Source organism: Meleagris gallopavo, chromosome 4, assembly GCF_905368555.1.
Source record: "Meleagris gallopavo chromosome 4, MGAL_WU_HG_1.1, whole genome shotgun sequence".
Taxonomy (NCBI): domain Eukaryota; kingdom Metazoa; phylum Chordata; class Aves; order Galliformes; family Phasianidae; genus Meleagris; species Meleagris gallopavo.
Window position 1 is genome coordinate 68,097,014 of NC_139407.1, and position 24,717 is coordinate 68,121,730.

General features: G+C 50.4%; 3 protein-coding genes across 4 annotated transcripts in view; 1 reads left to right on the forward strand and 2 right to left on the reverse strand.

Annotated features, from left to right (window-relative positions):
• Positions 1–153: 153 nt before the first annotated feature.
• PANK2 (pantothenate kinase 2) lies at positions 154–9,194 on the reverse strand. Of its 2 annotated transcripts, XM_085223736.1 has the most exons (8): positions 8,858–9,194; positions 4,174–4,526; positions 3,361–3,465; positions 2,988–3,241; positions 2,078–2,254; positions 1,766–1,889; positions 857–982; positions 154–744 (listed from the first exon to the last, which is right to left on the reverse strand). In XM_085223736.1, the coding sequence occupies exons 1-8, from the start codon at positions 9,045–9,047 to the stop codon at positions 694–696; spliced, it is 1,380 nt and encodes a 459-aa protein (XP_085079862.1). In that variant the 5' UTR covers positions 9,048–9,194; the 3' UTR covers positions 154–693. The 2 variants fall into 2 exon arrangements, with proteins under 2 accessions (XP_085079862.1, XP_085079863.1); XM_085223737.1 differs by lacking the exon at positions 3,361–3,465 and having other exon boundaries at positions 8,858–9,193.
• Positions 9,195–9,645: 451 nt separating this feature from the next.
• MAVS (mitochondrial antiviral signaling protein) lies at positions 9,646–17,771 on the reverse strand. The gene is made up of 7 exons (XM_085223734.1): positions 17,697–17,771; positions 17,069–17,304; positions 16,007–16,181; positions 15,364–15,620; positions 14,360–14,909; positions 13,558–13,712; positions 9,646–12,931 (listed from the first exon to the last, which is right to left on the reverse strand). The coding sequence occupies exons 2-7, from the start codon at positions 17,183–17,185 to the stop codon at positions 12,263–12,265; spliced, it is 1,923 nt and encodes a 640-aa protein (XP_085079860.1). The 5' UTR covers positions 17,186–17,304; positions 17,697–17,771; the 3' UTR covers positions 9,646–12,262.
• Positions 17,772–20,089: 2,318 nt separating this feature from the next.
• Positions 20,090–24,717, forward strand: part of PTPRA (protein tyrosine phosphatase receptor type A) — a 96,392-nt gene continuing 91,764 nt past the window's right edge. Inside the window, exon 1 of the mRNA XM_085223739.1 lies at positions 20,090–20,413. The gene's annotated coding sequence lies outside the window, so the exon portion shown is untranslated. The remainder of the gene's footprint in view (positions 20,414–24,717) is intronic.

The following is a 24,717-nucleotide window of genomic DNA, read 5'->3' on the forward strand; positions in this document are numbered from 1 at the left end:
AGCTTCAGGATCTCATCTAGGAAAGGGCACATCTGAATGTATCATTTCAGACCCAAAGGAGAGGCACAGCAAAGGAGAGAACCAAGCAAGGAGTTTACGAATGGTACGCACTCAGTTTTTCCTGTTGTAAATATTATCCATTATCAGCATCTCTGTTGTTCTGATCGTTTATTGAGGAAGCAGTGTGCTACTTCCAAATCCATGTCCTGAGAGCAGAGCATCCTCAGAGGTTGCAAACTGCACAGCCTATTCAGGCTGTGTGCAGGGAGGAAACAGAAGAAAGAACAACTGCTGTATATGGGAAATGCAGCTTTGCCTCCCAAAGTAGTTTATAAGCACCGAATGAAGCATTACAGAAAAAATCCCAAATATATGACTGAAAGAAACAGTAAACTCTTTGGTATCGTTATGTGCAGCCCTGCTGATAGCATGACTATGTCCAGCAGAGCACTGTGTGGTCTGGAGGGGACAAGAATGGTCCTTATGGTGTTACTGTGCTACAGTTCTCACCCCTCCGCAGACAATTTGTAGAGAATGAGAATCTTTCATCTGCAGAACATGGAACCTTGCAGCCGACACCTATAATATGGGAACCAGACAGACATACAGCACTCAGAGACGTTGATGAAAGTGCTTTAAAGCTTCATGTGGGCACTGTGACTTCATTGCTCCAACGTATGGAATCTGGATGGATCAGGCTGAGTCCAGGAGCTCCAGCAGAGCACCAACAGCACCAAAGTAACCCTGAGGAGCAAACAGATCTGTTAGCAGCTCAAAGGTGGGCACGCGAGTGACACAGGGAAAGAATAACAGGAACTGATAGGTTTGACAAGAGAAATGTGAAGTGGAATTTCACCTCATGTTCCAAGAACAGTGCTTTCAGCTGTCCCTTCGACCAGTAGTCCAAAGCATAGGCCAGAAGCCTCATGGAGATGGTGTTGATCCGGAGGAAATTGCCGACAAAGACAACTCGGTTGATGTTCTGCAAGTGTGAAGAAAAAGATGGGAAAGTTAAAGCTGGATTCCACTGTTCTGCTTGCAACAATGGAAACACCACCTGAGGGTGAGAAGAAAAGGAATTACACTTTGTAGTGCTCTCTAAAAGGCCATCTGTAGCCGTTCAAGTATGTTTTCCACTGAGATGTTCTGTGGGCACTGCTGATATGGTGCTTACATAGTTTTACAAGTAAATAGCAAGAAGTACTGAGTGTTGGCCAACAAGAAGAGTGGAGTATGCTTCCTTCTGTCAGCTCACACCATAAGAAGAGGCTCAAACTCAAGAGCATGCCTCTGTTCTTTCATAGCCCTGTACAATGCTGCTTGACATGAACGCAACAAGGCAGCACTGTAAAGAAGCTGAAAGCACAGAGATACAGTCAGGTCCAGAAAAGTGGTGCTGCTTGACCAAGAGAACAAAAGCAAGTGGTGAAAAGAACATAGGAAAGGTCTCCCATCTCTACCCCTCCATCCCAACTTGAGTAGTAAATACACAAGAAAACGCAGCCAAAGAGAACCTACCAAGAGCCAGCCCCAAATTCATTGGGAGTAACTGAGTTCACAGTGATCTGGCTCAAAGCACACAGACAAGCAAGAACAAAATTCACTGATGAATCCAAAAAAGGGCAGATTACAACGCAGTGAAGATCCAAAAAGACAAGAATGAACACGCACCCACAGAAAAGCATGCAGGGAAAGAGAGACTGCAGAACAGCAGTACAGAAGTGAGGTTTCAGAGGGGAAACGACAAAATGGGTTTCCCCCATACCTCATTGAGTGCACACATCCGTGCAATGGAGCCGATGTTGTTGGTGATGGTTATCAAGGTGGCCTTGGCCAGGTCCTCTTTGCTGACAGACTCCCTCTTCTCCTTGCTCATCATGTTTCCAAAACTGTTTAGAAAGTTTTAGGATTAAAGGTCTACTTGCATCAAAATTCCAGAAAAAAAATGGGATTTGCTGAGTTAACTCAAATGATACAGGGCTAGTGTGAAAGAATTAGTAGTCTTAAGACATGCACGTTTGGTTTTTCGTTGCTGCACAACCTGTGCTGAGAACAACCCAGCAGTGACCACCATTACCTGGATGCTACGGCCCAGCCTGGCAGCCCGAACCGCTCGTAGTCTCCTCCATAGATGTCCCGCACCAACTTGTCCACTTTGGTGCTGTCCCCATGGGATGCCATCTCCATGGCCTCTTCAAAGGTGGAGCAACCCGTGAGAAGGCAGCAGAGCCCAAAGAAGGTTCCCCCTCCGAGACTGCGATGGAAAGCAGAAGGAAAGTTGTTCACTGGGGTACAGAGGCAGTTATTCAAAGCTTTGGGAAACACGATGTGCTGCTCACTTTATTGTGTAAACGCACCATTAACAATGTTTAATAGGAGTAAGACCTGTGCCAAGGGGTTTTAGCAATGCTCACTTTCATGAAATTCAGGGAAGCTTACAGCCACAAAGCTCTTTGGCTTCAATGGGCAACAACAGTAACATTTTCAATGCAGCTGTCCACAGAATCACAGAAACACCAAGGTTGGAAAAGACCTACAAGATCATCCGTTCAACCATCCACCTATCACCAATAGTTCTCACTAAACCATATTCCTCAACACAAAATCCAAACATTCCTTAACGTTCAGAAGCTGTCTGGGGAGCTAAGATTGTCCCAGCACATCTGCTGAACTGACTGGAGCTAAACGTTGTCAATATTTGGGTAAATACCAAGATAAGGGGTCTCTGATACACCCAGTTAATTCCTGCAGCAGGATAGCTGAGAAAGCAGCTTCTAAAGATGCCTGTTGCACTAAGGAGGCTGAAACATGAAATTCAAATTTCCAGGAGGAATCTTTGTTGGCAGAGATGAGGGACTGCAGTAAAAGCTGCAGTGTGACATTCAACTCAGCACTTTCGATGCAACTTGCTCCCAAAAGCACAATGCAGAAACATACTGCAGGCTGAAACAAAATCCAAAGTGAATGCAGCCTGCTGCAGCACTCACCTGGTGCCCGTCACCCATCTGTAGTTTTCCTTTGAGTACACAGCCAAAATGCTGACCCCTGAGCCAATGTTCACCAAAAGGAGAGGGTATGGATTCTCCAAGTTGAACGGGAGCTTCTGACACCGTTCGGTGTCGGTTGGGTGTTCAAAATAGTAGCACTCTGAATGGCCATTGAACCCAACAGAATCGATGTACAGAACTCCTTTAATAAGGCAGTCGAGCTCATCTAGCTTACGAAGCTGAAGGTCACCCATCTGGCAGGGAAAAAAAGAATATTCAAGTAGTTAGGGATGGGAGCATTGATGCTCACTGCCAGCTAAATCCAGCTATCTCCATTCCTCCCTATGGGGACAGAGAGAGAAGTGCAGATCACCCCCTGAGGACTGCTGACTGTCCTGGCCCTGAAGTGGAGGGCAATAAACAACTTGAGCCATTGGTGGAAGCCAGGAGAATCCAATCCCATTGGGACTTGGAGGGACTGGCAAAAAAAGCAAAGGAAATTTAAACAAAGCTTAAGTGTTTGACTTCCCCCCCCCCCCCAAAAAAAAAAAAAGAAAAAAAAGCAAAGCAGGAGAAATCAAGATTGTTCTTCCCTTATGTCACTGCCTGGAGAGTGCCTAAAAAGCCTCTTTATTTGGTACATTTTTCAAGCCTTGTTTAAATATTTAGCAGACACATACTTCACCCATAAACAAGAATCTAACTGATGATAATGGAGCCACGTGATGATGTCAAACTCCAACTGCTAACCCCTTCCAGGTAATTCACCACCTTATTTGCCTGAACCTCCATCAGCAGCACAATGCGTGCTAGAAACGAAGCTATGGGAGCAAAACAAAGAGTGAAAATTAAGCATGGGAACACACAGAAATGAGGAAGACAGAACACTGAGCTGAGTGTAATCAGAGTGGTGATACAAAGCCCTGTAAGAGCACATGGTGTGGAGGGCAGGGAGCAATTTTAGAGTTACAGAAATGTTGCATGAGCTTTCAGGAAAGAACACAGCCTAAGAACACAGAGATGTGAACGTGACTCCACACACTGCTTCCTGAGCTGAGTTTAATTCCAGTCTAAGCTAAGGCTTAGAAAAGCTGAGAGGCTGCAGAGAAAGGTTGCAAGCATTTCTAGCTTTAAGCTTAAAGTTTCGCTGCCAAATCCTAATTGTATACAAGCCAAAAATGCCTACTGTGAGAAAGTCCTGCTCAAATTTGTACGCTCCACCTCCCGTGGCACATAAGGTAGTATGGAGGCTCGAGAAGTGCTTTTCGCTTCCCATTTGAATAAAAGCAGGCATGTCATGGGTAGGAAAGCGTATAAAGTGCAGATTGCCTTTACGTCCACACAGGGTAAGGTCCTTTAGTTCAAGGTGCACATCCCGAATGCCTGTGGATCCGTAGGCCACGTTTGATGTCAGGTACTTGCGGATGTTTTTGAGGTTTTCTACTTCTTCGTCCTCCTCTTCGGCAGTGATGTCCTTTGGTTCAAAATAGACAAGTTTGACCAAGGTCCCACCGATATCCAGGCCAAACCAAGGGAAGACTGATAAGAAAAGGGAAAAAAAAAAGACAGTGAAACAGAGCACGGTGCCATCAGACCATCAGCAAAAGTAACTGCACACACTGCCTCCACTCCAAATCCTTACAACCCCACGGAGCACCGTGAAGGCAGACACATCCCAGGTCTTGCAGTATCCCTACAGCAATCTGAATCCCCAGCTATTGCTTTTTAGAAAGCCAGAGCCAAGGATAATACTGGTGCTCCGACATCAAAGCGATGCACAAACGGTAACTAATTACAACATATAGCACTGAGGTAGGCAAGTAGTCTAAGATGCCCCAGAGAGACAAAAACAAATGTCTAATTGGATTATTTTATTAGGCAAATTCCCCCACGGTACAAAATATGCATTAGTGTCAGGCCCAGCAACATTTACAGCTGTATGAGATAATGAGCTTCTTGGAAAAGATCAAGAGAAAACCCCGATCAGATGGAATCTGCGATTAGAGCTGAGAGCTGGAACGGATTAATATTGCTATTAATGAGCTAAAGGATAGGCTGGAGCTAACGAGATACTCTAGGGCAAAATGCAGCCACATGGTGTGGCTTATAAACCCAATATATTGCCCTGCTGCCAGAAGTACAGTACACCCTCTCCCTGGTGGGTGGACTCAGAGAGCATCCCCCCCTTCCCAGCAGCTGCTGCAGCCAACAGCTCCCCAAGCTCTCTTTCAAGCATCGAATTATTTATATGGATTTACACAGAGGCCACCCCCAGCCATCACCAAAAGACAAAAGGAGGAGTGAGGTCTGTTTTAAGAAGCACGTCCAAACCCCAACCACCCTCTGTTTCTGATGCATTCACCTGAAACAAGAACAGAGATAAAAAGAACAGCTGATGAATGAGAGAAGGAGCAATCTGCGTGGCTGGCCAACAGAGAGCAACCCAAGGACTTGTGCACTAACATTTCTGCTGCTTTCCTCTCTCCTTACTGCCTCAAGGTTCTGAATCGTGGAATGGTTTGGGTTAGAAGGGATCTTAATGACCATCCCATTCCAATCCTTTGTCTTCCAGGCTCGAGAGAACCATCACAGACAGCTCTACAGACACCTTATGCAGGTAATTAACTTCAGTGAGATGGATTAGTGGGCGTGGTGGGAATGGGTTGAGGTTGGACTTGATGATCTTAAAGCTCTTTTCCAACCTTCATTATTCTGATTCTTCATTATGGATCATAGAATCGTGAAGGTTGGAAAAGAGCTCTAAGAATCCCAACCCGTCCCCACTGACCAGGTCAGTGCCACATCCCAACGCTTCCCAAACACCTCCAAGGATGGGATCTCTCATTATGCACATCCCAAGCACAAGTTAAGAATCTGAGGAACGTGAAAGCTCGAAAGAAAACAACTCTTTAGTTTACCTATGCAAACAAACATCCAAATAACCAAGATCATGGTCAAAACTTCTCTGTTCGATTTTTTTTGAAAGGAGCGTGGTGCACAATAGAGAAAATTATTTCCAGGTATGGAGAATTGTGCTTTTTCTTACAGGAAATCAGCCAACATGAGAATGCAAGGCAGCCACAGCCATTCCCTATCCGAGAGCTAGAAAAATCCATGCCTTCAAAGGGAGGAAGCTCTCTTGGATGAAAGCCATCACCATCTGCTATTGAGATCTGTCTTAAAATGCTGATTTTTCCACCATTTATCACACAGAGCTCTCTCCCTTGTGAGCCCCCAAAGGCCCTTCTGAGAGCTGCAGCACAGCACACATAGGGCTGGGGGGCACCAGGACCCTTTGGGCACTGACAGCCATGAGCACCACTGCAAAGGTGAAAAAACAAATAAAACACAATGCTATTCCATGTGGAAAGTAGCAGGAATGCAAGCAAGGAGCTGCAATCATAGAACCATGGAATGGTTGGGTTGGAAGGGACCTTAAAGCCCATTCAAGTCCCAATGCTGCCGCCCTCCCTGCCCTGTAAGCTCTTGGGGACAAGAAAACCAAGAATGCCCCTGCCATACAAATTGCTTTATAAGTCTGGATGGGTTATAAATAATAATAACAACAAAACTCAACAGATTTCTTTCCTTCTGCTGGGTTCAAATTTGGAGAGCTGTGTCAAGATGAACGAGGTGGTACAATTACAGACCCCCAGGGTGGATTTTCTCCATCTGATAAGTGGTGTTGCAGGTTGATCCTTCAGTTAAGAGCCAATTATTCTGGAAGCTAAAGAGATTTGCCTGCAGAGCAATGAAGACTGATGGTTTAGCTGAGTGTATGACAACACTGCTAGGCTCGCTCTAAAATACTCAGCATTATATTGTAACGGGGCTATGGAAATTTAACAGCTGGAAAAGAAATCAATAAAGAAACATTCACCGGCATTAAATACAAAGTGACACTAAGTCTCCCCCTCCTCAGATCTCTAAAAATAAGCTCTGCTGGGAATTCACAGCTCATACACAATTCCAAAACAGAAAAAAGGTATTTAAAAAAATATATGTCAAAGCTTGTTTTGTATTGCAAAGCAGCTGCTGATGGTTTAGGTATGGGCTTCGCTTTGGAACTCACACACTTCCTACAACGCAAATACATTTCGTGCAACGTCTTTCCCCTCTCCTTTTGTCAAATAACAAAGCACTATGGATGGTGCCTGCCAGAAGCACCAAAACAAGCTGCTTGTTATTATTATTTCCAAAGAACTAGCAGCCTGCAGAAAAGAGAAATATAACTTGTTTTTCAGGAAAACCATCTAAAGCCACCTCTTCCAAGGAAAACATGCTTTCAGGCAGGAGCAGAGAGGGGAGCAAAGGCAGACGTGGGATGGGAGAAGGCTACTGAACCAAATTGCTGACTTATTTCTCTCATCAGAAAGAAGACTCTTTACAGAAAAAAAAAATACGTTCCACTGCTCATTACTATCTGGGTATCACAAGCTTCATGCCTGGCACTTCGCCCTGCCTGCAGAAAGCCACTGGGTACAGCTGTACTGCAGCTATGTTTGAGTAAACTCAATGTGAACATCCTCTTTATTCATCTGCGGTGCTTCTAGTCCAGTCAGGCTGTCTTGGTTTCAGCTGGGACACAGTTAATTTTCTTCATAGTGGCTGATGTGATGGTGTGCTTTGGCTTTGGGAGGAAAACAAAGCTGATAACTCAGCGATGTTTCAGCTTTGGCTGAGCGGTGCTGCAGAGCCAAGAACGTTTCAGCTCTTCGTGTTGCCCTGCTGTGAAGGGCTGGGGGAGCATAAAGAGCTGGGAAGGGACAGACCAAGGACAGCTGACCTTAACTGGCCAAAGTGACATTTCATACCTTATGGTGTCAAGTGGAACTAAAAACTGGAGAGGCTGTGCAGTGCTGAGCTGCCTGATGGGTTGAAGGCCTTTAGCTTCTTCAAAAGTGAGGCTGGGGTGCAGGAAGGCACACAGCTCAACACCCATTGCATTGCTCCAATTTTATCTCTGATAGAGGATATCTCAGATAGAGCTGCACTGATGACACTGTGATCTCAAATCATACCACGCTGACCTTCCAAATGTTCTGTCAAAAACCATCATCTTGTCCTAAAATCACCCCCACTGCATTTCATAGAGTCCTTAGAGTTGGAAGGGGCCTTTAAAGGTTATTTATGCAAGAAATCTGAACCTCAACACAGATGGAAATACCCTTAAAACTTCCCAAGGGTGAAGTAGAAAAGGATAATTCACTCCCCAAAAGCTGCCTGCCACCTATTAATGAGTGTATCTCTAATTAACAGCCCTGCAGCTACAACTGGTACCTTTAGTTGTCATATTCTTACAGTATAACTTTGCCACATCGGAATGACAGAAATTATCACCGTCACTACGGTCCTTGCATCCCTCTGTGGAACTCCTCTCCCATCCTATTGGCCCTTCAGCATGCAGAAAACCCCATGATTACCTTAATTACTTCACATGAACAACCATTTCCTAAGTGCAGGATGACTCCCACAGTCTGGGAATGAATGAAAGGGAGTACAGCCCCAATGAGCTGGAAACAGAACATCTCAAGGAAGACTTCTGATAGGAATGGTTATATCTTTTGATAGCAATTCTTCTTTCTGTTTTCGGATGCAGTCTTTTGTTTCACAGGAAGAGATCAGGAAAACAAGAAGTGATGCTCCATCCCCAAGGTCATTTCACAAACCATCTCTAGGCAGGAGCCACCTGGCCCCGCCCCCTGCTGTAGCCACGCCCACACGCATCTCATTAACGATAACCCCGCCCTCCTTCTTCAAGCCCCGCCCCCTTCCTGCTGTCGACCTTCGTCTCACTCCCTCGGCCACGCCCCCTTTAGGCCACGCCCCATCTCCAGGCCCCGCCCCCGCGCCCCCTCCGCCTCACTCACGCGGGCGGTTCTTGCGGACCGAGTCTCGCCGAAGGCCGCAGGCTGCGCCGCCCCCCTCGCACGGCTCCAGTCCCGCCGCCGCGCTTCCAGCGCCAGTCCCGCCGCCGCTCCATCGCCGCGGGTTCCCTGCTTCCGCTTCCCGCCTCCGGGGTTTCTCATCCGCGCCGCCGCCGTTGCGCCGCGGCTCCATCCGCCGCACGGCCCGGCCCCATGGGCCACCCGCGCCGCACCGCGCCGCGCTCCTCAACGGCCACCGCCGCAGCCACCGCCCGCAGCGCGCCTGCGCCGAGCGGCGCCCCCGGCCCTCGGGAAGTGGGCGGGAGAAGCTCCTAAGGCGGCGTCCAATCAGAGTCCTTTGCCGAACGGACCGACGGGCGGTATGGTCAATGAAAAGCAAGGATCGGACAGAGAGCCTGCCTACAGTGTTATTGATAAGTCCAGCTGTCCAATAGGATGCTGGAGCTCGGAACAGGGCGGGGATTAAGGAGGCCGAGAGGGGTGGGGCGGCATGCGGTGCGTTGGCCTATGGCGTCCAGCGGGAAAGAGCGACACGGCAGTTAGCCAATGACGTGAGGTGTCTTATGGAGGATGCAGGCTGATTGGCAGGCCGAGTAACCATGGCAACGCAGATGGGTGCTGAGGGGAGGCCTTGCGCATCCCCTCACTGCCAGGGGACAGTCGGGCATGAATTCGAGACCAAAGAGATAAATGCCTGACAGTCACTGTGCCACACAGAGGCTTTGAAACATGAGATTGCCCTCAGGTTACAAACACAGCACCCTCAAAAGTTTCGTAGAGTGGCAAACAGTTTTATTACATCTTCCATCATAAGTATCCTTTTTGCTGATTCCTGTCTTTAAAGTGCTACATGACAGCTAGGAAAATAGAGGCACTTCACAGCAAACACCAAGAAAAACAAATGCTTTATGTGTTAATAAATCAGGTGTGTTTTCATAGGGAGTATGAGCTAAAAAGCACTGGGAAAATACATGAAGAAATCTGCAGACAGAGAAGAGAGCCTTGGTATGGATGCTGCTGGCTTGAGATCACCAAACACCCTCAAAAACGGCACAGAAAGCAGCAGGAGAAGATGTATGCCCCCTCTTTCTCATGGCGAGAACAGCCCGTGTCCCATCTCTGAGAAGAGGATAGAAAGTGCATTTAAAACGCCCTCTCTCATCCACGGATGGATAAAATGTTGGGCACTGAGCAAGAAGTGAACATCTCGAGTTCATTCTTGGGTCCTGTCAGAGCCAATTCAACCACCTCACTCTTGCATGTATTTATTGCCCTTGTCCATTTATAAGGGAGGCACTTTGTGCATTTTGGGGCAAAGGGAAAAGTGCTAGCAGCTGTCAGCCCTACCAAACCGAAGCAGAAGTCCCCCAGCCTGCTGTGCTGTGACACAACCATTTGTAATTTGGAGACCATTTACCCAAGTCAGAAGAGGCTCTGTGTTACGACTCCTCCAGGCTAATGGGGTGCTAAGGCAATCAACCAAAAATAAGGCAGAGCTCTGGGAAAACCAGCACGTGGCTCAACAACCTGGGGATATGGGACTGAAAAGAGGTGGAGAGGTGCCTTCCAAAACGCATTTCCTTTGGAATCTGTATGAACCCAACTCATGCAAATACTGTGGTCAGAGCAGCTCACATCCAGCACCCCAAGGATACTATTCCATCTAGAAAAGCCTCAGGACACCTCAATTCTGGACACAGAGCCAACAGAGAAGTGCTCCTGGAGCAGACCTGGAAGAGGAGCAGCCCTTTGTCCCAACACTGGGCTCACTGACCCTCTGCACCATGAATGGTCCATGCTGAGCTCTGGGCACAACAGCCATACCCTGCAGCCAATCCCAGGGAGCTCAGCAGTAGGGACAGGTTTTGGGAAACTGTGCTGAACAGCAGGGATCCAAGAAGAAGAAATTACCAAATCAAGGAAAGCAGCAGCTTTCTGGATCAGGATTGCAGCTCAGCCGCTGCAGTGGTTTAAAGCCCATAGCACTCTGGCCAGTTAGTCAGATTAAGCCATTATATCCATGATATAAGCCTTCTGCTGTGCAAATCTGTCTCCAGATCTCCATACTTTTTGCTCAGCTCTGCCTCCTGCCATGGCTTTCATTTCCTGCAGATCGCAGGATTGCAGGGCAACCTAAAAGTCCATGCTGGTGCATTTAGAGCTTAAAAAAAAAAATATCTCTAACTAAAATAACCCACTTGCTTACTTTTGTGCCTCTGTCCTTTTGGGAGGGAGTAGGTGAGTGATGGTGAACAACCCACAGCCATAGCAACAAAGGAAACAGGCAGCACAGCTTGGGATGGTTCAAGTCTGCCTGGAGCTGGATATGTAGGCAAACAGCAACTGAGTAGGATCGCTGCTGTCCCTAAAAGCTGTCCTGGGCTGAGGGAACCAAGGGATGCTTATTTGGGTTTGGGATTTTCTCTTATCTGGAAGTGTTGCGGCCAAATCCCCTCAAACTCCCAAGGTGATCCCTGGGAGCAGTTGGGAAATTATGGACTGAAATTTTAAACAGAATCCTCAAGATAACCCAGAGCATCTGGACCACCAGATGTATGGCCTCCCTGCATCACACAGAGCTGACCCTATTTATGTCCCAACCTCGACAAAAGTTTCTCATCTCACTGCACCAGGTACTGGGAAATGTGAGAATTACATCCACCCTCCTAGCCAGGCTCACTAAATACAGCCTGTAGATCAAAAGGCACATGGCAATCCCAGGTGAGAGCAAGTCTGGCTCATGCTGGTATTGCATGAAATTGTCCTCTGAATGTATATGCTTAAATCTTTTCTCCCCCTGTCTGGGGGAAAGGAGAAGTGAGATTGATCCATGAGAACACTGCACAAGGGTATACACAACTCCTCCTGGCTCCACTGCTTCATCCCCAGGGGTGTCAGTGCTGTGTGAAGAAGTCCTGGATCCTGTGCCATTCCTGATCCATCGGTGCAGGGCACGATACTCCGAAGGAAAGCACTGAAGCAGGATGAGGGCTCCTGGGAGAGGGGACAGCTTGCACACAGTCCATCCTGGCACGTCCTCATCACAGGAACATTTCTTGGCAGGAGAGGGGCCATCCAGATCCAAATGCAAAGGTGAGAATGGCCAGGAAGGCTCTAATTTTGGCCTCGAGGGATCACCCCCTGAGAGACACCCTCACTGTGGATGAAAAAGAAGGCAGCACAGACAGGAAGGTGGTTGGGAATCAGACCAAAACCCAACAGCATCACACAACCAAGGCCTCTTCCAGGAAACTTTCTGGGAAGAGATTTAACAAAGCCCCTACAGTCCCTCTAACTGTTCTTCCGGCTTCAAACATGCTGGCCAACTTCCTGCTACGAAGAGGAATCTCCCTTTGGTAGCTGTGGCATCTCATCTTCTCTCTACTGCTATTTCTGCAATCGTGTGTACACCAGAAACACTGAAATCAATGCGATGCCAACAGCTGGGAGGATGTACAGCAGGGACGGCCCATAGCTGTCCCCTGATGTGAGGACTTCAGCCTGAGATGAACTGGTTGCAGCATTACTTCCCTTGTTTGAATCAGGAGAGTCTTCAAAGGGGACTGCTCCATCTCGGACATCATTGCCTGCTGCCAGCAGGGCACTGAGGTGATGTTCCACATGGACCTCGTGAGTGCCCACAGAAGGGCTGGCCCAGCTCAGAGGTGGATAAGGGCTCGCTCCAGCTGCCTTTTCTCCCCCAGGGTCCGCGTGAACCGCTGGAGTTGCAGACCAGTGCCCTGAGTTGGCTCTGGACTGTGCTTCTCCAGGGCTCAAGCTGTCTGTGCTCACCATGAGCGGGTCGCTGCTCAAGCCAAGGTGACTGGACGTGTTGGAACTGGAGCTGCCCAGGTATCTGGCAGCTGCTTTTGGGCTCTCTCCTACTACAGATTGGAGGGCACCTGGCTTGCTGAGCTCCACATCTTCCTCCTCATTATTATGAGATGCCCAGACGCTGGCAGCAGAGCTCACTCGTGAGGGGGTCCTCCCAGCTGCACCTTCAAAGCTTCCTGCAGCATTCATACCTGAGAGGGAGGCCACTGAGGCAGAGAGCACCTTTGGAAGACAAAGAGAGGGGCAGTCTCAGCTGGGTGCTGTGGGGAGCACCCATTCAGCCAGTCTCAGGCGCTCACATCACAAAATTAGCACACTTCAGCACTCTATCATTTTCTCCAGCTACCAACAGTGTGGCTGAGCCATGAAACAACAAGGACAGGGAAAGCAAAAGGGGCAGGAAGGTGCTGAGGCTCTGGGGAACCGCTAGGATTTGTGAGAGATGGAAGGAGAAAGGGGAGACAAACAGGGGCAGAGATGATTGGGGTGGAGATGGGCACCTGGACTGACAGAGCCAGTTCTTTCCCCATATACCTGAGGGCTCTGCTTGAGCCCTCAGCCCCACAAAATCATTTGGGGACATCCCAGAACTCACCCCAGGTGAGTTTGGTGTCAGGACTCCACTGGGATCACAATCTGATCTAAATATTTATTGCAACACCCACCAGCCAAAGCAGCTCTCCCAGGCATGCTCTGAAATACAACAGGACAGAAAGAGGAACACAGCAAAGAAACCCCCCCCCCCCCCCACCAGCTGAAAATCTTATACTGCAGCAAAAACCATCCTTGCCAGGGGGACTTTGCAAGGACCTGAAGGAAATGCAACCAATAACTGAAAGGTCACCTACTTGCTCCTTCTCTGGTATGGAGGGGGTGCTGCTGGCTGCTTCCTCCCCAGGCAGCATTCTCTCTCGTACAGGAGGCTTCAAGGAGGTGTCAGAGAATGGGGAAATATCTCTGGGTGCAGAGGTTGAGACTGAGGTGGTTGTTTCCTTCCAAACATCTGAAGGAGAAAACAAAGCACACTGCATTAACCAGGAGAACTCAAGGTGAGCCTCTTCCCAAGGGATGCTGCAGTAGGATACATCCACTTTCAGGGCAGGTTCTTACCTGCATTTATGGGTTTTCATCCTTTTCCCTCATCACATATGTGTGTTAATTTGCACAGAATGGAAACTGCAGTCTGTGCTCAGCTTCAGCACAGAGCACGTGGGCAAGGGACCGGAACCACAGAGAAGCTCAGGGCAGCTGAGCTTTCCCAGCAGCAGGTGCAGGTAAAGCAGACAGCATCAGTCCAGCCTGCACCCCAGCACTGCCAGCCTGTTCCTCTCTCTTTGAGACTGGGGTGTTCCCAGCCTGCTGAAACAGGAGGGCATGGACATACAGCTATGAAGTTTTACATCAGAAACAAAGCAAGCACGTCTGTCAAGTATATAAGGTGAGGAACAGCATCTGGAGAGAAAACTAGGGGAAAAAAAGCAGCCAAGGTGGATGTCTGCACAAACCAGCTTCCCTGTCTTCTTAGAGGAGGTAAATGGGATCTCCTAAGAGACAGGAGATAACAGCCATTATCAGCACCTCAAGTGACTGCAAAGCAGCACCTCCAGCCCTGCTGTCTGAACCTACAGACTACAAAGGAAGGAAACTCACCTCCACCTCCTTCACGCTCTCTCTCAATCTGCTTCTGCTCTACATCAAACTGCTGTTGTATAAGCAAGGGGTTGCGCACATCCACAAAGCTGCTCGGGGGCCCGTCGTGCTTGAAACTGTGCACAGCTCGTTCCTCCTGTGTCCTCAGAGAGTCTGGGGGCTGCAGTCCCCCACCGCCAGTGGTCTCCACCAACCTCATAGGCAACTCACTGGAGATGTAGACGTCTTCTTGGGGCTCATTCCTGGTTTGCTCAGGGCCAGAAGCAGCACTCAAATCCTTTGGTGGAAGAGAGCCCCGATCCAAGTTTGGCACGCCACGTTGAAGGTGGTTTGCGTTCCCAAAACGCCCATTGTCCACACACACTGGATGCCGGTGGCTCAGCCACTCCTGGCCCTGCTCAGGGGACACAGATGGTAAAACTGTGCTGGATGCCCCAGGGGTCTCCACTGCCTCTTGATGCTCTTTAGTGGGGTATGGGACAGGTTTCTCTTTGCCATCACAGACCGTGCTCGTCATCAGCGGTGGTTGGGGACTCTTTCTTTCTGGGCGCTGGAAGAAAATGAGCTACGTTAAATCACCATGCAGCCCCACTTCAGCTAGGATGAGGGCACATGAGGCCACTAGGGTGTCTCAAAACCAAACCTGGTGACCCATGTGAGCCTGAAGATGAGTTGCACCCACTGAACAGGTCACAAAAGCAGTGGACTTCATGTGTCAGAGAATATGGAGAGGCTGTAAGGCAGCACTCACATGCATGGAGGGGAGTAGTTACAGCCTTGTATAAATGCTATAAGAGAACAGTTGGCTGCCCCTCAGCAGCAGCAGCTGCAAGAGCTCTGTGTGGAAACAGCAAACAAGGTGCCCTCTGCTTCTCCTCATGCGTGAAGCTGCCAGGTGCAACGAACACACAGCAGAGGTCAGCAACAAGAGCCTACTTGTGGCATCCAAAACACCAACCCTCCAGTCCAAAAGGGATCTTTGCAGCCCCGTGTGCTCTGCTCACCGATTCCTGTACCGGTGCCCTGGCATCCAGCTCTGTGCTGGAAACATCCGAGCTCACAGCTGAGGTCGCGGTGGTGGCAGCAGCAGGTGAGAGAGGTGGACGGCCACCAGCAGATGGGTTGGAGCGTGGTGGCTCAGCCTTTGGGGCTTCTGCAGCAGAGCTTGGCCCTGAGAATGGCTTCAGGGCACCGTCAGAGGAAACAGCAGGCCAGGCAGCAGGAGCTGAAGCACTTGGAGGAGCCAAGGCACCTGGAGGAGCTGAAGCAGCCCAGGAAAACCAAGGAGACAGAAGATGAGCATGGGCCCAAGGCAGCCCTTTTCATGCCCACACTCCATCCCCATAGCGGCCAAGCCCGCAGTGCCTCTTAATTCATTTTTCCATCTCCCCTTAAGACAAGGATAACAAGACACACAAGCCACTGTCAGCCCAAGCAGCTTTCAAGGAACCTTGCAGACATTCTCCCATCCCTGGGCATGTCACAGGGGCAACGCATACCCTTGGGGACAGTCACAGAAACCCATGGACTCTTGCACGAGATACAGTTGTTGTATACAGACTCCCCACCGAGAACAGGAGCTGGACACTGAGAGAAACAAGCACCCAAGCATGCTGGGGGGGACCGAGGGGTGGTGAGGCCACTTACAGGCTTGGTAGCGGTCATAAACCTGCTGCAGCTCCTCAGCCAGGTGCCCTGCATTGTTCTGGTGCAGTGCATTGATCAGATCCATCACCCAGCCCTTTCGGCACTTCAGGTGCTGGTAAAATTTGTACACGGTGGCACGGATCCCCCGCATCTCCTGCCGGGTGTGAAGCTCATCCTGAACAAAACACATTGAGAGATACAGAATCACAGAATGGCTTGAGTTGTAAGGGAACCTAAAGATCAATCAGTTGCAATTGCTGCCAAGGGCAGGGACATTTTCCACTAGACAAAGCTGCTCAAAGCTTCATCCAGGCCAGTCTTGAGCACTTCCACCTCCAGGGATGAGGCACCCACAGCTTCTCTGGGCAGACTATGACAGGGCCTCACCACGTTCATAGTGAAGAATTTCTTCCTAATATCTAATCGAAATCTCTTCTAGTTTAAAGCTGTCACTCTTTATCTTATCTCCACGCTCCCTGATAAAGAGTTCCTCCCCAGCCTTCCTGTAGGCCCCTTTATGTCCTAGAAGGCTGCAGTAAGGTCTCCCTGTAGCCTTCCCTTCTGCAAGCTGAGCACTCCCAGCTCTCTACCTGTCTCCATAGCAGAATTCATAGAATCACAGAACTACAGAATGGCCTAGGTTGAAAAGGACCACAAAGATCATCCACTTCCAACCCCCTGCTATGTGCAGGGTCACCAACCAGCAGATCAGGCTGCCCAGAGCCACATCCAGCCTGGCCTTGAATGCCTGCAGAGATGGGGCATCCACAACCTCCTTGGGCAACCTGTTCCAGTGCCTCACCACCCTCTGAGTTGCTGCAACCTCTGAGCATCCTCATGACCCCATCCTGACTCACTCCAGCAACTCCATATCTTTGTGCTGGGGGGCTGAGAACTGAACGCAGCGCGACAGATGGGGGCTCAGACAGCAAAGCAGAGGGGACAATTCCCTCCCTCGCCACTCTGGGCACACGTAAAGCAGCTATACACCAACCCACGCTATCCATACGTTGGACAGAGTGCCCACGCAGCCCAGCAGCACTCAGAGCAACCAAGAATTACCCTGTCAGCATCGGTAAGGCAGCTCAGGGAATCGACCAGCGACGCCACGTGGATGTCACAGAACCTGCTCATGTTCCTCAGGATGTGATTGTACACTTTGTCCTCAGCAAAACCCATCCTGGCTCAGTGCCTGCAGGGACACGGACTGAAGGTGAGCGGAGCTGAGGAGCAGAGCTGCTGTTTGCCTCTTCTCTTAGCAAGCTGGGCTGTCAGCAGCAGGAAGGGCAATCGTCGGGCTGGGGAAAGAGCACAGGGGAAATCTCACATGAAATATGCATAAAATATGGATAAATGGGCAGGGTTAAGGTTTAACTCCTAGCAGAACTTCGTTTTTCCTTCATGGACCCACGTCCCTGTGTTTGCACAGCCGGCTGCGCTCGGGTGATTTTTTTTGTCTTGAAAACGCTTCTTTTTTCCCCCCCCTCAATAACATTGAAACTTTCTCAAATCCAACGGAAAGAGGAAGAGAAAGCGGGTGCAGCGCCTGGCCCCGAGGAGGCAGCTTCCAAAATCCCACGGACACGAAGGAAAAGAGAAATCGGCCCTCCCAGCCCGGATCCCAGCCCCGGTCCACGTCCTTCTCCCGATCCCCGTCGTTATCCTTGCCCTTATCCCGTCCCGTCCCCACCTGCGTCCGCCGCCACCTCCGCCCGTTTCGGGTCACGCCGAGCCCCGCCCACCACCCTCGTGCACGCTTCTCATTGGTCACGGCGCCCGTCCGTCCCCGACGGAAGGATGGTGATAGGCGGAGCCCTGGGAGGAGGGACAGGCCTGGCCCGGGCCTTTGGGCCCTGCTGTGGCTTGGAGCGCCCCGAGCTCTGGACAAATTTAATGTTCGTAGTGCTGTGTTGTCATCAGGTATAAATTCCTGACGCCCCGAATCGTTCTTTGCCACCACAAATCGCAGAATCACGTCATAGAATCGTATCATAGAATAGCCCAGGTTGGAGGGACCTCAAGGATCATGAAGCTCCAACCCCCTGCCACATGCAGGGCCACCAACCTCCACATTTCATACCAGCCCAGGCTGCCCAGGGCCCCAAACAACCTGGCCTTTAACACCTCCAGGGATGGACGGGGCATCCACAGCCTCTCTGGGCAGCTGTTCCAGCACCTCACCACTCTCTGTAAAGAACTTCCCCCTGACATCCAACCTAAATCTTCCCTCCTTCGACTTCAAACCATTTCCCCTTGTCCTGCAGTTATCTACCCTTTCAAAGAGTTGATTCCCCTCCTGTCTGTAGGCTCCCTTTAGGTACTGAAGGCTGCACTGAGGTCACCCCGCAGCCTTCTCCAGGCTGAACAAGCCCAGCTCCCTCAGCCTGTCTTCAACTGTCTTCTCCAGCCCTCTGATCATCTTTGTGGTCCTCCCCTGGACCCTCTCAACAGCTCTCTGTTTTTCTTGTATTGGGAGCCCCAGGCTGTACCTGGATATGTACCAGATGGGGCCTCACAAGAGCAGAGTACAGGGGGACAATCATCTCCCTGTCCCTGCTGGCCACCCCCTCTTCTGACGGAGCCCAGGATCCCATTTGCTTTCCGAGCTGCAAGAGCACACTGCTGGCTCGTGTTAAGCTTTTCATCCATCAGGACCCCCAGGTCCTTCTCTGCAGGGCTGCTCTCAAGAACCGCTCCTTCCTGTCTGTATAAATGCCTGGGATTTCTCTGGCCCAAGTGCCAAACCTTGTACTTTGCTGTGTTGAACCTCATTAGGTTCACCTGGGCCCACCATTTAAGCCTGTTGAGGTCCCTCTGAATGGCATCCCTTCCTTCCACTGCGTGAACAACAACAACAACAACAACAACAAATCAAAATTCTCCAAAAGCCGTGACTTTGAACAAGGAGAGCAGTTCACATCCCTAGGCAGAAGCCGGCAGATGGCAGCAGCGTGATGTGAATACGAACATGAGAGGTGGATTCTCCCTCTCTGGGGATATTCCTAAATCCACCTGGAAGCTTTCGTGTGTTACCTGATATAGGGAAGCTGCTTTAGCAAGAGGCTGGATAACCAGAGGTCCCTTCCAACTCCTGTGATTCTTTAATATCCCCGTGCCATGAGGATGGGGTACTGGAGGAGAACTGAGCCCTCAAAGACCCAAGCTCAAATCCGAGTTTCAAACAGCAGGAGAATGCTGATGGAATAAGCAGAGCACAGCACATCCTGGTTTGGTCAGGTTGATGTCATTTTGTGTTGAAATAAAGGTAAAAGCTCAGCAGAAAATATTTCTCTGCCCCATAAGCAGTTTGTGAGATTGGCACCAAGCTCAGGTGGTGACTTCTGTTGCACCCACTCAGCAATCCCCATAGTGCTGCTGTATGCATCGTCATGAGCTTCCAGGTGCCCTGGATTGGGGATTTATGTGCTAAGCTGGGGGGAACATTCTATATTTAAAGGGGGCTATGAGAATGAAGGGTCTGTTGTGGTAGGACATGGGGAAATGGTTTCTATTTAAAAGAGGGGAATTTAGACTGGATATAAGAAAAATGGCTTTTTGCACTAAGGGTAGCGAAGCACAGGGAAGGTTTCCTAGAGAGGTGTTGGGTGCCTCAGCCCTGCAGACACCCAGAGTAAAGCAGGATGGGGCTGTGAGCACAGATGCAGCTGTGGGTGTCCCTGTTCAGTGCAGGGAGTGGGACCAGATGGCCTGCAAGGGTCCCTTCCAACTCAAACCATTCTGTGATTCTATCATACGAATTATGCATTCTCATCCTTTCTCCAGCTTTCGGTGTGAGCAGGAGCCCCATCCCCAGCTGAGCTCGCTGCAAGCCGTGCTCTCAGCACATGTAACCTGTCTGGAAAGAACCACAGCACTGCAGGACCGCCTGCCAAACTCTCGCCTCGCCCACTACCGGCCATAGCCCCGCCCACTAATCCATCCCATTGGTCCCACCCATTGGTCCCGCCCACTGGTCCCTCCCACTGGTCCCGCCCATTGGTCCTGCCCGTCTGTCCAGCCTATTGCTCCCACCCATCGGACCGGCCCATTAGCCCCGCCCACTTCATCTTTGCCCCGCCCCCATTATCCCCGCCCCTCGTTCCGTCCCGCCCCGCCTCTGTCAGCGGTGCGCGCCCTGCATGGAGCCGCACCATGGCGGCGGCGGCGGCGGCGGGAGCGGGAGCGGGCGGGCGGCAGCGGGGGCGCCGCTGATGGCTGGCAGCCCCGCGGCGGGGCGCTGAGAGGCGGCGTTGGACAGCGCCGGGCCCCCCCCAAACCTCCTGCGGCCGCGTCCCTTCCCTCCGTCCATGCTCCCGGCCGTCGCGGCCTCGCAGCGGAGCCGTTGGGCGGCGGCGAGAGAGGCGGGGAGAGAGGGAGAGAGCAGCGGGCCCGGCCCCGCGCCTGCAGGTGAGCAGCAGCAGCAGCGGCGGCGGGGGGGGGGTTCCACGAATGGATCCTTTTTCCTTCTTTCCGTGCGCTGGAGCTCGGCCTCATCGTTTCGGGCTCCTGGGTTCGCTTAAAGGAAGCCCCCAAACTTTTTTTTTTTTTGAGGGGTCTGTAGCGATAAGTCGAGAGGAGACGGCCTTAAGTTGGGCATTTGGGAGTTGGTTGGGTTGCGGGGATCGTTTCTCCTCGTTTCTCCTCTGAAAGAGCTGTGGTGCGTTGGAATGGATCGGCCAGGGAAGCAGTGAGCGTCCCTGGAGGTGCTGGAGAAAAGGGTCAGACGTTGGTTGGGTCCGATGATGGCAAAGCTCCATCCCAACCTTCATGACCACGCTGTGCTGCTCTCCTCCCGGCCAACCTTTGCTCGTCTCTCCTCTCCCACGCCATCGAGGATGAAGAACACGACAAGAAGGAAGGCGGGCTTTTTAATTATTATCATTAATATCTTTTCCTCTTGCTAAATGTCTCCTCGTTAAGATCCTGAGGCATCCCAGCCCTGTGTGAGGGCTGTATGAGGAAAAATGAGAGAGCTGCGAGGTTCCAGCTGGGCCATTTCGTAAGGAGGAGGGATGGGGTTCTGAGAGCCTCAGGAATTTACTCGGGGCGTTTGCAGAGCATTTCTCTGTGCAGCTCAAATATTACTCATCCCCTCTGTGCCCGTGGCTGGTGGGAAGCTCTCTCTGTGCCTTGAAAAGGTTTGGAGATTTGCTTTCTGGACTGGCTGGAAAAGAAATGGGCGTTGCTGTGCTCTGTCCTTTGGGGTGGGGATATCCTGGAGGGGCTTTGGGGGGGGTGTTCCAGAGTTTCTGCTCGGTGTTAGTTAGAGAAAAGAGATGTTTCCAGGGACACTGCTGTCCTGGCATTGATCTGGCTGTATTGTTTTCGAGCTAATAGGATACATGGCTCTGCTTTTCTGAAATGTCACCCTCACATAACTGATGCTTTGTGCAGCTCCGTGCCGTTGGGTCACGTCCAATGTTAACATCCTCATGGAAGAGCGTTCTGAAATCCTTCTCTCCGTGTCTCCGCTGTCTGTTCCTCTCAGACCCTCTTTGCTGGGGGGTTTTGGGGGCTGAGCTTTTCAGCAGGAGGGGGATCCCAGGTCAGCAGGACGGTGTGCATGGACTGAGCCATGTCAGCCACTTTGCTTTGCATGCAAAGTGCTGGGCGATGGCTGTGCAGCGAGTGTGGGAGCTGCAGGGTTTTGTATGCTGCTCGTCTCCCAGATAGGTTTGAAACCCCACAGAGTCACTATGGAATCGCTACAATTCAATGCAGTGCTGGGCAGAATACCTCTATTTTTCTATTTTTCTCCCCATGGTAACACTTTGTTCATGCTTTCTGGCCAGAACGCAGTGCCCGTATGCTTCGGCAGAGCCGCAGACAGTAAAGCAGATGCACCCGCTCCTGGCTGACACCTCTGTGTTGGTGCTGGATGGAAGGGAGGTTGGCCTTTATGGCCATTTTCTGGTCTCATTCACAAATCGGGTTTTCCTCTTAAAATAAACCAAATGCCTCTCTTTCCTGTTGCGGTGGAAATCATTTGAATGTGACCAGGTACACAAGCATCTCGGAAGCCTGCGGACAGGAAGAAGCACTAGAGCTAAGAGGTAGGAAATGTCTCTGTTTATGGCAGGGGGCTGATTCATCTTTCTGCTCTTAACTCCTTCCCTGCTGCTAGGCTGTTTTTGGGGCCATCCTATTTCACTGCGAGGCTCGGGGAGTATCACCAGATACCAGCCTTGTTCTCTAATTGGGTCACAAAATATTTCTGCTGCCTTGCACTGGGGTTTGTGTGTTGGATTTATGTGGTTAGGGATGGAAAAGGGATTGCATGCTGTGAGCATTCCATACCTGAGCTGGATAACCAGAACATTAGAAAGGATTAATATTTAATATATGGGGTATGTGCCATTGTGTTTAATCACTTTATGCAGGGATTAGGAAGAGATTTCCTGATAAGTAAACGGTTCTTTGGCTGTCTGGAGTGATTTCTTGCATCTTTCTCAGGAACAGCTGCTCCCAGGTATTGCAAGCGCCTGGTCTGAACCAGCTGTGCTTTCTATTTCTCTGACAGAGAATGGCTTTCTTTCCAAGTCTTTTCCATAAACCCATAAAACCACTGGAAACCCTTTTCTCAGACACAGCATGTGCCATGTTACACATCTTTTCAGCCATCACTCTTGAGGTTGCACATCCTTACTGTTCCCTGGGCAGCTTCTTTCATAGAATCATAGAATGACCTGGGTTGAAAAGGACCACAATGATCATCTGGTTTCAACCCCCCTGCTGTGTGCAGGGTCACCAACCAGCAGACCAGGCTGCCCAGAGCCACATCCAGCCTGGCCTTGAATGCCTGCAGGGATGGGGCATCCACAACCTCCTTGAACAACCTGTTCCAGTGCATCACCACCCTCTGTGTGAAAAACTTCCTCCTAATATCTAACCTAAACCTCCCGTCTCAGTTGTTTTTTTTTTTGTTTTTTTGGTTTTTTTTTTTTGTTTTTTTTTTTTTGGTGCTTTGTAGCCCAGCTGCATTGGGACTGCCTCTCTGGTTTGCTGCAGAAGCACGGAATCATTAAGGTCAGAAAACACCTCTAAAATCATCAGTCCCAACCCATCCCCACCATGCCCACTATGTCACATCTCTGTGGTTCTTGAACATCTCCACTTCCCCACCACCTTCCTGGGCAGCTGTGCCACTGCATCACCACTCTTTAGGAGCAGAAATATCCAGTCTGCACCTCCCATGGTGCAACTTGAAGCCATTACCTCTTGTTCAAGCCAGGATGCCATCAGCCTTCTGAGCACACTGCTGGCTCATCATGCTCAGCATCAGCACCAACAGATCCTTTTCTTCCATACATCTTCCCAGCTGCTCTGCCCCACTCCTGTAGCACTACGTGAGGTTGTTGTGACTGTGCAGCCCGCTTGTGAATGTGGCCACGTGTCAGAGCAATCACGGCGGTGCTGATGGTGCTAAGCTCAGCGTGGGCAACTCCAAATCTCTGCCTGTTTCTGGATGCATGCCTGCTCGTTGGTGTGTGCTGAGCAGCGTGCTGGTTTCGCTGCAGCACAGTCTGTGTTTATGTTGAGCAATGAGAGCTGGCTGTGAATGAATGAGCTGCATTTGTGGCTTTGGAGCTGTGGCAGCAACCAGTGTGATCGCAGAAACCCACGTGGCGAGGATGGCCTGTGATCCCTGCCCTGATCCAAAGCTGTGATCAGTGGTCATCAGCTCTGCTTCTGCCCTGGTTACACATAGGAGACCTCTGTGTTTACTGTGGCTGCAGTTTTGGTAGCAGTACTCGAAACTATCGTGTGTGGGTTGGGTTTCAGTGTAGGAAGCCCTGGTGGCTACTGTAACAAACATTGAGGTTGACCACCTGCTAAAAATGGTGGTGGGGTCAGTTTGTTCCCACCCTGTCTGGCTGAAATGCCCTTTTTATTCTGCGTACAGACAGCCTGCTTCCTTAAGCATCAAGTCCTCTCTATTCCGGGATAATTTGTTGTCCTAATTTCCTCCTGTTGAAGCAGCTCCATTTTGTGTGCAGTAATTAATGTTAATTTGGGCCCAAGATGGGACACAAGTGTTCTGCAGCTTCAGAAGCGTTGACGAGAATGTAACCTCTGCCTCCTGCATGAGTCAGGTTGTACCACGCCATCTCCTGCAACTCTAAAGCAAAATTAAATCCTGCATGCAAGACCAAAGGCAGACACTGCAGGTGGGAGGGAGCGGGAGGTGGAGCTGAGGGCATATTTGGGAGGGAGAACCACGTTCCTGTGTCTTCTGGTTAGACAGCCCTGATCTCTTTTCATTTGCTTGCCAAATTCCTTCCCCTGAAATTCGCCTGTGTTTGACAAAGGGGAGGTGCAGGCATCCTTCCTGGCTTCCACTGCGTTGACCCGTGAAGCACAAGATGAATAATAGCACCCTGTGCTGGTAGGTGCATTGTTGCCACTGCAGGTAGTGAGTACAGAGCCTCATCCTGCATCCCTAGTTGGAATGGGAGATGCCTGAGAACCCCATCAGCCATGGGATGTGCTGCAACTCAGATCACAGAATCACAGTATGGTTGGGTTGGAAGGGACTTTAAAGCCCGTCCAACCCCTGCTATGGGCTGGTTGTCCCCCATGAGGTCCATAGCCTTGGGCATCTCCAGGAATGGGGCACCCACAGCTCTCTGGGCAGCAATACCAGGGCCTCACTGCACACTGAGTGAAATATTTCCCCCTAACAACTAATTTAAACCTCCCTCTTTTAGTTT